General features: G+C 48.2%; 1 protein-coding gene across 6 annotated transcripts in view; it reads right to left on the reverse strand.

The window, feature by feature from the left end:
• TBC1D2 (TBC1 domain family member 2) overlaps positions 1-9,367 on the reverse strand; it is a 45,160-nt gene extending 35,793 nt beyond the window's left edge. For 2 of the 6 annotated variants that reach the window (XM_047768012.1, XM_047768013.1), the window contains exons 1-2: positions 8,789-9,366; positions 4,280-4,421 (exon numbers count right to left, since the gene is read on the reverse strand). In XM_047768012.1, coding sequence (XP_047623968.1) covers positions 4,280-4,421; positions 8,789-9,163 — 517 coding nt within the window. In that variant the 5' untranslated portion in view covers positions 9,164-9,366. Of the gene's footprint in view, positions 1-4,279; positions 4,422-8,788 lie in introns of those variants that run through there. The other 4 variants (XR_007133268.1, XM_047768014.1, XM_047768015.1 and 1 more) reach the window with 4 other exon arrangements.
• Between the last annotated feature and the right edge of the window lie 2,910 nt (positions 9,368-12,277).

A 12,277-nucleotide genomic window follows, 5' to 3' on the forward strand; every position in this document is an offset into this window, starting at 1 on the left:
CAGTCTCAAAGAAATACATTCTGTAATCTTAACAGTGGTCAGAATTGAATGATGGGATTAGAAGTGGGCAGGTTATGCTCATTGTAATTTTTCCCTCAAATTTTCTATAGTAAACATGGATTATATTTATAAACAGAAAAAAATATACATTCATCAAAAGTAGATGTTTATAAAGAGATTTTATAACCCAGGGAAATTTTAGGGTCACAATACTGAGTGCCAAAAAGCAAAGTAGGGTGTTTTATATTGTTATATGATCTGAAATCAGTTTATTTATTTATTTATTTAGTCTTTTCAGGGCCGCACCTGAGGCATATGGAGATTCCCAGGCTATGGGTAGAATCGGAGCTGTAGCCGCCGGCCTACACCAGAGCCATAGCAACTCAGGATCCGAGCCACGTCTGCAACCTACACCACAGCTCATGGCAACGCCGGATCCTTAACCCACTGAACAAGGCCAGGGATCAAACCTGCAACCTCGTGGTTCCTAGTCGGATTCATTTCCGCTGTGCCACAATATGTTTAAATAAAAAGCAGATGGGGCTCATGACATAATGTTAACACTGGCTGTCTCTGGGTGATAGGATTATGGCTATTTTTCTTCCAGCTTTCTATGTTTTCCAAATGTTCTGCTTCCTTCAAAACGTTTAATGTTAAGGAGGGTTCCAAGGAAACATTATTTGGGGTGTAAAAGAGAGGGAGGCACAATATTTAGGTCAATTTTGAGTGTTACAAAAAAGTGGGAGAGAACTAAGGCCGCTTACGGGATGGTATGATCTTGATCAGGCAGCCCCTGAGGACAACAGGGCAGCAGACACCTTTCACCTGGAGCCTGCTTACTGAGAGGGTGAAAAATGTAGGGGTAGAGGAAATTTACTTTTGCACTACATCTGCAAAAATTGTGTGGGTGCAAAAACATAAAACACAGGCACACCTCAGAGATAATGGGTTCGGTTCTAGATAGATGCTACTGTAGTAAACAGAACTGATGACCCAAGGCTCTGCTCTGGGGCCTCTGGGTTCCTCTCCAGCCTAGAGAAATGCTCTCAGAGAAGTGATCACACAAATAATTTTCAGCATTTACTTGTGATTCTCCTTTTGCCTGAGCTGTAGGAGCTGCCCCATCACCAAGAGGAAAAAATCGTCGCTCAATGAAAAGTGCCTCGGCCAGAGAGTTGCTGCTTCCCCAAAGGGCCTTGGATACATGATCAGCTGACCCAAAGCCTGAGTGGAGCTGGGGGTAGAGTAAGTCTACAGACTAAGGTTCAAACTTCAGGCTGATGTTTTCTTGCTGTGTGACCTTGGACAGGTCTCTTGACCTCTTCGAACCTCAGTTTCTGCAAAATGAGAATGACACTAACTACCTAAGATTGCTGTGAGGATTAGGTAATTGATGCACGTAAAGTATGAGAACAGAGTAAGTGGTATGCGTGTTTTTATGATGATGTACATTTATAAAACTCCTTTGCAAACTGTGGCCTAGTTTGGCAACATGTTATTGTTATTATAAATCTGCTGGCTTCCCCTTGATTTTACTTAGCTCTTATGGAGACCAGTGTTTAGGTAAAGTATAAAATAAAGGTATAAATGGGAGTTCCCGTTGTGGTGCAGCAGAGACAAATCCAACTAGGAACCATGAGGTTGTGGGTTCGGTCCCTGGCCTTGCTCAGTGGGTTAAGGATCCAGCGCTGCCGTGAGCTGTGGTGTAGGTTGCAGACGCGGCTTGGATCCCACGTTGCTGTGGCTGTGGCGTAGGGCAGGCAGCTATAGCTCCAATTTAGCCCTTAGCCTGGGAACCTCCATATGCCACAAGTGCAGCCCTAAAATAGCAAAAAAAAAAAAAAAAAGGTATAAATGCTTAAATGCTGTAGAGAATATGCAGCCTTGCAGATTGCTCAATGACATGATGAGACACTTTTTTATAAGATGATGTGTCCGTGACTCAAAGTCAGATGTGACTCTGTTGGTTTTCACTGCCCGGGGAGCAGGCCCCTGCTTCCTCCAGGAAGGGTGGAGACTGGAGAGGTGGGGCAGCTTGCTCCAGACAGCTAATCCACAGTCTGCCAGCTTGCTCAAGACTCCAGAAATATCTTTCTGGGGGAAATTTCGCAGGGCCCTGGGGCCAGAGGGGTGATGGCTTGCTATGAGATGAGAGAGGCTTTAGAGGAGAAGGCCAGTGTCCCCCAGTGTCGCCTCCTCAGGAGCCTGGTCATTGTGGCAACCCCTCCTCTCCCTCCCAGGCCAACAGCAGGGGCTGGCCCAGAAGAGGCCCACCGAGTGTGCTGAACCAAAGCCATTTTTCTGATAACCTGGTTCTTCTGATTTCAGTCCCAGACACTTGGGAATCTTGTCATTGGGAGGGTTTCCTGTTGCTTCTAGTCTGAGCCCGATCTGGCAACTTTGTCAGCTCAGGCTGCAGTTTCTCCCTCTCCACAGATGGGAGTGGAGGGTGAGTCGGAGTGCAGAAGCAAAAGCCAAAGCAAACAAACCCTCCCCTAAAGAAAGTACTTACAAGCATAAAACACCTAGAAGGTTCTCTGAGAAAATTACACCTGATTGTTATAAACCATTAAGAGGAGCAGCTATAATGACAGTGACAGTGTGCACATACACATATAATAATCACCAGATCACCCTTATATTGAGCACTCACTGTGTGCCTAGGTAATTATGCTAAGACCTTTATACTCCTTTCTTTATTTAATGATAAAACCAATATATTCACTCACATATTCACTCAACCAATATCCAATGCACCCAGTAGGGCACTAGTTACTGGGGACACAGGTGACACGGACCCTATCCTTGAGGGCCAGGGGAGGGGCAGAGACTGACAAGGACGCTGTAATTAGAACACAATATAGCCATCTGCAAAGAGTGTTGAGGGCTCATATAGAGTCTAGCTGGCAAAGTCGTGGAAGCCTTCCAAGAGGAGGTGACAGTAGAGCTTGGCCAGAAAGTCAACAGGAATTCGCCAGGCAGAGAAGAGTGAGTAGTGCTGCTGAAGTATACAGCAGAGGTGGGGTGCTAGGGAAACGGGCAGAGGTGAGAAGAGGAAAGATGAGGCCTGACTGGGTTCTAAAAAGCTGGGCCTGGGCCTGGGATGTGGAGAGCAGTTGTGGGAGGCACGTGGGGCTCAGGCTTTCATTTGAGAAAGCTCACTCTGACTGCAGTGAAGAGGTTGGGTCTGAGGTGGCAGGCTGGGACAGGGGGACACCAGAGAAGAGGCTGCTGTGGTTTTCCAGCTAAGAGTTGGAGTCTGATCCAAGGCAGCAACAGTGAGAGTCTGGGTCTGACGTATAGGCCAGGGGGCAGACAAGGCAAGCCACAGTAACTGACTGGACTATCTGAGGTCCAGGAAGGGGCAACTGGGTAAATGAAGGCCATTTGCTTAGGGAAGGAGAACTGGGGAGAAGGGGAAGGGCAGATGAGCTCAGTCTGTAAAGCATCTGGGTACCAAGGTCCAGGAGATGCCCAGCCATAGGTCCTGACCTCACCCCCTGGCTTCCCTGTCAACTGAGGGTGAGGCCGGTGAGCCACACTGCAGCCCTGTGCTGGGCACTCACTCTCCATGAGCTTGCAAGGGCAGCTCTGTGGGTGATCTGTCTCAATTCTAAAGCCTGCCAGTCATAATCCTGGTTGCAGCATGGGGGTGGGGGTAGGAGCTCCCAGACTCCTCCATGCTGGGATGTTTTAGGGTTTGGGATCATGTGGGTCACATGGGGGTGAAGATTCTGCCTTATGAGAACAGAGAATAAAATCACAGATCTACATAACTCATAGCACAAAAACATTTACGTAAGAAGCAACAATAATAACTGCATTTTCTTATTAACCTTCCTCGCAAGAACTCTGAGAAAGTTTCATTTCTTGAGATCATCCCATAGTTGTCATTGTCACAATAGTAGCTGACATCTCCTGAGCTCTGACAATGTGCAGGCATCATTCCACCACCTAAGGTAATGGTTTCATTTAATCCTCATAACCCTAAGAAGTAGGTATACTTTATTAACCTCATTTTACAGGGAAGGAAATGGAAGCTCAAAAAGGTTAGGCTACTTGCCTAAGACCTCAGAGGATTAGGATTTGGACTGAGGCAGCCTGGCCTCAGAGCCCATGTTTTTGCCCTTGATGCTATACTGTTGCCCTGAGTCTGAGTTACATCCCTGGCTCTCTGCTTCTTTAGCAGAGGGCTCCTCCCACTCACTCCCAACAGGAGGGTAAAGGCTTGGTCACCAAGAGCCCTGGGTGTGTGGCAGGAGGAGAGCCCATTAGGTACCTAGCTCAAGGCGCAGGGCAGGCCCATTCCCAGCCAGGACAGCGTCAGGGGCAGCGGGAGGTGCAGGTGGGCTGTTGTGGAACTCCCAGCGCTTCGTCTGCAGCTGCTGCAGCCAGTACAGCATCGCTTGCTTGGTGGCGGCCTGAGAAGCACAAGGGTTAGTTGGCAAGGCCCTGTGCCCACATCATGGCACTGGGTGAGGGATGTGGGAAGGTCACGGGAGGCTTGGCAACTCTCTCCTTCCCAGAAAAAACAAAAACAAAAACACAAAACACCCTGTTGTTGCAGATGGATGCTTACCTCTGAAACACCACATGATTCTTGGCTACAAAAGATAATGAGGCTGGGATCTCAACCTTTCTGGGCCTCGGTTTTCTCTGTACCATGAGGTGATGATAGTCCTCACTTCATTGGGTGGTTATGAGGGTGAAATGAGGTAAGGACAGTAAAGTGTCCAGCCTAGTTTCTCACATGCAGTAGGTGTTCAAAATGTGCTCACTGGATAAAGGAATTTGGAGGTGGTAAGAAAGAGAGAGCTTTGAAATTCTGACCTGGTTGGGGGTATCACTACCTCCCCGTGTGACATCTCAATGTCCTAGCTGACTTGGTGGAGTGGGGAGAATCCCTCCTGTTTGAGGGCTGCACGAAACCATGGATGATTGGAGACTGGAAAGCCACATGCACACTACGACATGGTGGCATCCTCTGGGCAGCCCACACGATATATAGTCGATGGTAGTTACTAGTTTCCCAGCACTGGATGGTCCAAATACCTACTCTCACAACCATAATGCTGCTGGATCCTCCACTGGGGATGCAGGGCAGGAGTGATCCATCCCTTCGATAGATGGAGAAATTAAGGCTCTGAAGTCACCCAGGCAGGTGGTGGTAAAGCTAGATCTCCTACTTCTCGATATCCCATTTCTAGACCAGAGATTTCTTGTAATTTATGGCCAGGAGGATGTGGATTACGTAGAGAAGGCCTGGAATCTTTTGGGCCGCAGGGGCTGGGCAGCTTGCTGGGAGTGGATGGAGAGCCCACAGTGCTGCCTAGAGTCAATGCCATGCGAGAGCAGTAGCAGGCTACGGGCAGCCAGGGCAAGCCCCCTCTCAAGAGGACCATGGGTGATGACCACATGAGCCTCCGGGACTCCATGAAAGAGGGCCTTGACTTGTCATAATGTTATCAAATCAGATACAATGATGCCCACCATTTTCTCTTTCTACCCACTTTCCCTGAAAAACCTCAGCCCCTCCTAGGGCTTCGTCATGACCTTGTGCTGATAAGCTCCAGCTCATACCCAGACACCTGATTTTATTAATTCAGTGGACAAGTGTATACTGAGCATCTCTATACATGTCAAGGACCATGTGGTAGGCACTGGAGACACTGGTGAGCTGACACACATGGCCCCTATCCTCTTGGAACTTAAGAGGCTACTAAGGGGGACATATACCTGCATGTCCTACGTTTTTTTCATCCTGGGTTCCCTCCTCTCAGTGACCGGCCCAACCAGGCTGACAGCCAGTTACATAAGCCATCCCTGATTCTTCCATCACATGCCTAGCCACCGGTGATTTGTCTTGCTGCTCACTCTTTCAGCTCTAGCTCAACTATCATTCTCTCTCTCTCTTTTTTGGGGGAGGGGGCTGCACCCATGGCTTATAGAATTCCCAAGCCGTGGATCAAACCTGTGCCACAGCAGAGACTTGAGCCACTGCAGTGATAATGTGAGATCCTTCACCTGCTGCGCGACAAGAATTCCAGCCATCATTCTCTCTTGATCACCTCCTGACAGACTCTCAGGTCATAGCCTTGCCTTCTCCTTAATTGCTCTCTAGCCAATAACCAGACCGAGATTTCTCAACATTCTAATCTCTCAGTGCTTCCTTGCTTGAAGCTCTGACAGTATCCCACAGCCCATAAGACAAAGTCCAAGCTCCCCAGCTTCAGAAATGCCCTGCCCTTGGGCCTCTGTTCTCCCACTCTGTCTTGGGGACCCCTCTATATACTCTAGGCTCCTGGGATATGCCTGGACGTTCCAGGCAGTACCTCGTTTTCCTGTTTTTGCTCAGGGGGCTCTCTTGGCCTGGAATATCTTTCTTCCTCTGGTTGGCTTGCAAAAAATTGATTTCCTCTTTCAAGCCTGAAGGTGTCGTTGTCCCCTTCCCATCCCACTTCCCCCCTCCCCAAGGTGCCCTTTGAGGATAGCCCTGCCCACTCAGTGGAACTGATCCCTTTTGCCACCACATCTTCTTGGTAGACACTTATCATTGTGTAACTATAAAACATTTTACTCTACAAGCCAGTCTCCCTGCCCGTCTCTTTCACCAGGCCTTAAGCTGTGTGAGCCACAGAGGGCAGTCTGATTTGGCTTTACACCACAGTCCTGAGCACTGTGCCAACACACACACGGATCAATGGAATAGTAAAAGGCATATTTTGGAGACCATGCAGACAGTAGCAATGTGTGGGAGGAGACAGATAACCATAAGATAACCAGAGACCCATAAGCCACATGACCCCTAAAATCCCTGCCTTCCTGGCTTGGAACTCCTGGTTTGATTTATTTTTGCTGATCCTCTTAGCTCGGTCACCAGCCTGACCAGCCAGTATAGGGAAACTAAAGCTGCAGGCTACATCCAAGGGGCTCAAAAGAGGCCTAGTTGGCTGGAGGTGGGGTGGAAGATAGGGCGGGGTAGGGGGCTGGGGAGGCAGTTTCCCGGCACAGTCTTCTCTGATGAGTGTGACTCCAGAACTCTTAGCCCACAACTCTCTTTCCAGTTAAGTTCTGGGGCACTTCCTCTTGACATGATACAAACTCTTTACCTTGCTTGGTTCTATCACTATGTGTGTTCATTCAACAAATATTTATTGAGCACCCAGTAGGTACCAGGCAGTATTCTAGGCACTGAGATTAATTCAACAACTCGTAGCTGCCTGTGATGTGCCAGGTGCTTAGACATCTTGTTTTAAATCTCACAAACTGTCTAGGTACTAAGAGGTTCACTTGCCCAGTTACATAGCTAGTAAGTAGCTGATGCAGAATTTGAATCCAAGCCTGTATGATTTCAAAGCACATGGCCTTGGCACTGTTTCAGGCTTTCTCAGTTAAATATGATTAAATAAAACCTAATGATGAGAAAACAGGTTTAGACATGCCTCAATGAGCAATCTAGGTTGATCAGTGAAACCTAAATTTTTCTCTCACAATACCTGCCAATATTTTCTCAGCATTCACTCCCCTTGGCCATAATATCAAGAAATGTGATTCAGGAGTTCCCCGTTGTGGCTCTGTGTGGGTTGAAGACCCAGTGTTGTCTCTGTGAGGATGCCAGTTCCATCCCTGACCTGGCTCAATGGGTTAAGAATCCTGCCTTGTCCCTGGCTGTGGCATAGGCCACAGCTGCAGCTCTGACTGACCACTGGCCTGAGAACTTCCATAGGGGTCCATGCTGTCCAAGGGGTTTGCATTCTGTGCGGTCTGCAAATAGTACAAGTGACTGAAGGTATGGCCATAGAAAGAAAAAAAAAGTAAAGAAAAAAGAAACGTTATTCAGAAGTTTCTGCTGTGGCACAGTGGGTTAAGAATCCGAGGTCGCTGAGGAGGTGTGGGCTTGATTCCCAGCCTGGTGCAGTAGGTTAAAGGTTCTGGCACCGGGGCAGCTGCAGGGAGGTGTAATTCACAGTGTGACTATGATGGATTGGATCCCTGGATGGGGAACTTCCATATGTGGAGGGGGGGGGGGCATTAAAATTAAAAAAAAAAACTTTTTTAAAAGTTAAGAAATAAAAAGAAACGTGATTCAGAAGTCATGCCTTGAGAGAGGGCAGCAAAGCTCATATCTTGATTATACTTCAACCCGAAGTAAAAAAGTTAAGGCAACTGCATTATTAGCCACACCCAAAAGAAAAAGTTTTGATCGAGTGCTGAGAGGTAGAAAACCCACGGGATTCCAAGTGTGGGCTACACCACTTTTGAGTTGTGTGACCTTGGACCAGTCACTTCATCTCTTTATGACTCTTTTTTTTTTTTTGTCTTTTTGCCTTTTCTAGGGCCGCTCCTGCGGCATATGGAGGTCCCCAGGATAGGGGTCTAATAAGGAGCTGTAGCCACCCGCTTACACCAGAGCCACAGCAACGCGGGATCCGAGCCGCGTCTGCGACCTACACCACAGCTCACGCAACGCTGGATCCTCAACCCCCTGAGAAAGGCCAAGGATTGAACCCGCAACCTCATGGTTCCCAGTCGGATTTGTTAACCACTGCGCCACAACGGGAACTCCTATGACTCAATTACTTGATCCGTAATATGCGTACATCATGTGGGCCTTTGTTATGGGAACACAATGAGGAAATGAGTGTGAATGCCCTTTGGAAAGCACAAGACCCTGTGAACCCAGGGTTCACAGGGGTGTTTGGGGTCGGTGATTATAGTTACAGTAAGTTTACTGTGACCACTCACTTGCACCCCGCTGTGCTGAAAAGGAGAAAATTGCATCATTTACCTTCAAGGTAATAGTCCGGCTGGGGGTCTTGATTTCGAAAGTTCCCTCCTCGGCGTCCGCCTTACAGTCAAATACCGCACAGGAGAGGTCGATGCTGTCCAAGGGGTTTGCATCCTGTGCGGTCCGCGAATAATACAAGTGACATTTTCTCTCGTCGTAGAAAAACCAGCGGGATTTCCAACCCCGGATGGGCCTTTTGCCTCCAAACTTGCTTAAATATCCACAAAGTTTCTTGGGGGCCGCCTCCAGAGGTCGGGGGCAGACCGTCGATTCCTCTGGAGGCAACACCTGGGAGCCCCTGGCCAAGCTGGCAGGCTCTTCGGACACGGGGGCAGAGGAGCTGGACTCCGCGGGATTCTCCTGGGCGTCCTCCATCGCCACTAGGGACTGCGGAGGAGCTGGATGTCCACTGCCCAACTCCGGCCAAATCTCGGAGATTCAGGGGATACCTTCAAGACGGAGATAACTGGACGAGGGCGGGGCCATTAGTGACCCGCCTCCAAGAGACGACGGAGGGACGCAGCTCCCTGCGGTGCGTGCACTTCATTGATCTAAAACCCAGTACCGGAGGGTGGCCACGCCCATCCGAACCCCTCGGTATCTAGGACAGGCCTCGACACGCCCCCTTCCGGCTCCTCCCACACTGCTATCTTCCGACTTTTCTTCGCTCCTCTCCGCCATATTTACTGAGGGCAGCCGCGAACGTGGGGCGGTCCTCGGATTGAAGGCGTGGTGTCCCTGAATTTGGTTAACCAGCGGAAGAGAGGCTGGAAGAGACGCCCTCCACAAATACCTTGTTCTGGTAACACGCGTAATAATGTAGAGGGACAGTCCCTTCTCCAGCTTTACGGGCCTCCCGCCTTTTCTCCCCAGGTACTGCGCGGGTCCCCGTTGCGGGGCGCACGGCGCGTCCATTGGTTGAAGGGGACACCCGGCTGGGTGGCGACATTTCCGGCGCCGCTCAAAGCGCGCGTGCTTAGAGGGCTCTGCTGGTGGCCTATATACCCGTCAGCAGTTAAGCGACCCAGTGGTTCTCCCCTGACCGTGGCGGCCTCTCCTTCCTTGGTCCCAGTTCCCGCTCGCCTCTTTCCTGAGCTACTCGAGTTATGTGGGCGCCCGGCCCGGCTTCTGCCCTTGCTGGAACCCAGTGCTTGGGACGGGTTTGGGCACAGTAAATTGTGGAATCAAATGTGTCTTTACTAACTTTCTCAACTTCTGTCCTCAGTCTGTTTGCCTCTTGTCCTTAAGTTTCCCCCCTTTACTCCTGTAGGCGCTTCCCTCCGCTTGGGCTATGGAGCCCATTTCCTACCACCTCTTGAGGAGCTTCACGGTTCTTCGCTAGCCCTTTCTTAGCCCCTCTTTATTTAGCTTCTCCCTCTTTGCCATCCTTAACAAAATCTTCCTTGTTTTGTACCGGGCAAATTATACTCAGGGTCTGAGGTTGTCTTTTCTTAAAATTTACTTAACACAGGTTCACTGCAGAAATTATAATATTTTGTAAGTCCATAGCATATCTAAAAATGTCTCTTAATATGCTAATAGAGAAATAACATTCTCCAAACCGATGATAGATTAATTATACTATTGTTAGGCAAACGGGGGAATGAAAGAAATAAAAGTCCAAATTTAGTTCAGGTGTACCCTTCTGTTACTGACAAGGGTTTTTGACCTTGTTAATACAAATTGATGAGAGGCCAGACAAATTTAGTCAAGGCTTTATTGGCACCGGTACTGCAGCAGGAGGTAGGAAAACAAGTAACAGCTGCCTTTGCTTGCTCCCTGAGGAGGTGGTGGGGGTAAGGGTGAGTCTAGGGATCTGGTGGTCTGCCCCCTTGGTGGTGCTGTGCGCAGGGTGCATGCACAGTGCCCTGCTTTTGCTTCTGCTTCCTCAGAAGTGGCTATTAGGTTTTGGTCTTTTTGAATCTTGTTGGTAATTTGCCTCAACTGCATGCATGTAGTTATTTTTAGTCCTTTATGGTTTCTTTATATTTGGTTGCTGGAGGAGACGGCTGTCCAGGTGCAGGCACTGTGGCAAAGGGTCCCAGATTTTAGCCTGTCTCTCTTATATGAGTTGGTTTCCAGTAGAGTCTTTCCTTTCAGCTAAAAGCTGGGCACTAGCTGATAGCTTAGGTCTCAGTACCAGTGTTGGCAGGTGAAGTGGGCTGCTCCAAAGATGGTTATTCTAGGGACCCTTATGTGGCTTGTGCCACTGCCCACGAGGACTAGCATTGCCAGTGCAGGAATGGATATCCCTTCTCTTCTTGAGACTACTGCATGGTTTAACACCACTGTTGACCAAGAATAGCCTGGCCATGGCAGGAGCAAGTGTCTCAAGGTCTTCGCAGAGCTATTGGGTCAGCACAGGGTAGCCTTGCCTGGATAGAACACTCCAAAGACTCAAACCTCTTGGTTTTTATCATTTAAAAGTCCATCGTGTTATGGACACCATTGCTGTTACCTGGTGTCAATGACGTCTTGGTTCTCTCCACTCCAGGTGCAAAATTTCTGTAAGAAAGTCCTAACATAGGGAGTTCCCAATTAGGGATCCATGAGGATGCAGGTTCGATCTCTGGCCTCACTCAGTGGGTTGAGGATCTGGTGTTGCTGTGAGCTGTGGTGTAGGTCACAGACTTGGCTTGGATTGTACGTTGCTGTGGCTGTGGCGTAGGCCGGCATCTAGAACTCTTATTGGACCTCTAGCCTGGGAACCTCCACATGCCATGGATGTGGCCCTAAAAAAAAGGGAGGGAGGCAGAAAGTCCTAACATCCAACTTCAAAGCAATTTCATCAAAACAAGTTCAAATCACAGACAGCTGTCTAAAACAAGCTTTCAAACCATGGATCTGCAATCGTAGCAAATTAATACACAACACTGGTGCACTCTCAGCGATGAGAGGCAGTGGGTAAAGGCGAGGGCTCTGCAGTCTGTTTCCAATGCTGTAATCTTGAGTGATTTACTCAACCAAAGTCTCAGTCTTTTCTCATCCTTAAACATGGAACTAAGGAGAACACCTACTTCTGGAGGTGGATTTAGGTGAAGTTAATGAAATTTAACCTCACCTGCAGGGGCTGCTCAATTTATTGTATTTTCTTGTTCTGAATAAGCACCCATCTTCGTATCTAATTTTGTGTTCAAAATTTTGTATTTTTTTCTTAAAGTCAAGGGTACTATATAAATTCCAATCTCCATAAAACCTGGATGCATATCTATCAATATCCCTAGAGTTATTTTGGTAATTAACTGAAGGAATATGTATGAAGCTCTAAGCATAGAGTATGCAGCACAGTAAATGTTTTAATAAACATTAGTTGTAATTAAAACTCAATAAAGTAGACCTCACAGCAAAAGGCAGTAAACCACAAAGAGGATGGTAGATTATATAGCAGAATTCACACCATTGAAAACTCAGAATTGCTACAGTTGCAGTTGGAGATTTTATCATACCACTTTTAGCCCTTGTGAGATTTATTAGTAAACAGCCACAAAA

The sequence above is a fragment of the Phacochoerus africanus genome, chromosome 2, assembly GCF_016906955.1.
Source record: "Phacochoerus africanus isolate WHEZ1 chromosome 2, ROS_Pafr_v1, whole genome shotgun sequence".
In the NCBI taxonomy this organism is placed as follows: domain Eukaryota; kingdom Metazoa; phylum Chordata; class Mammalia; order Artiodactyla; family Suidae; genus Phacochoerus; species Phacochoerus africanus.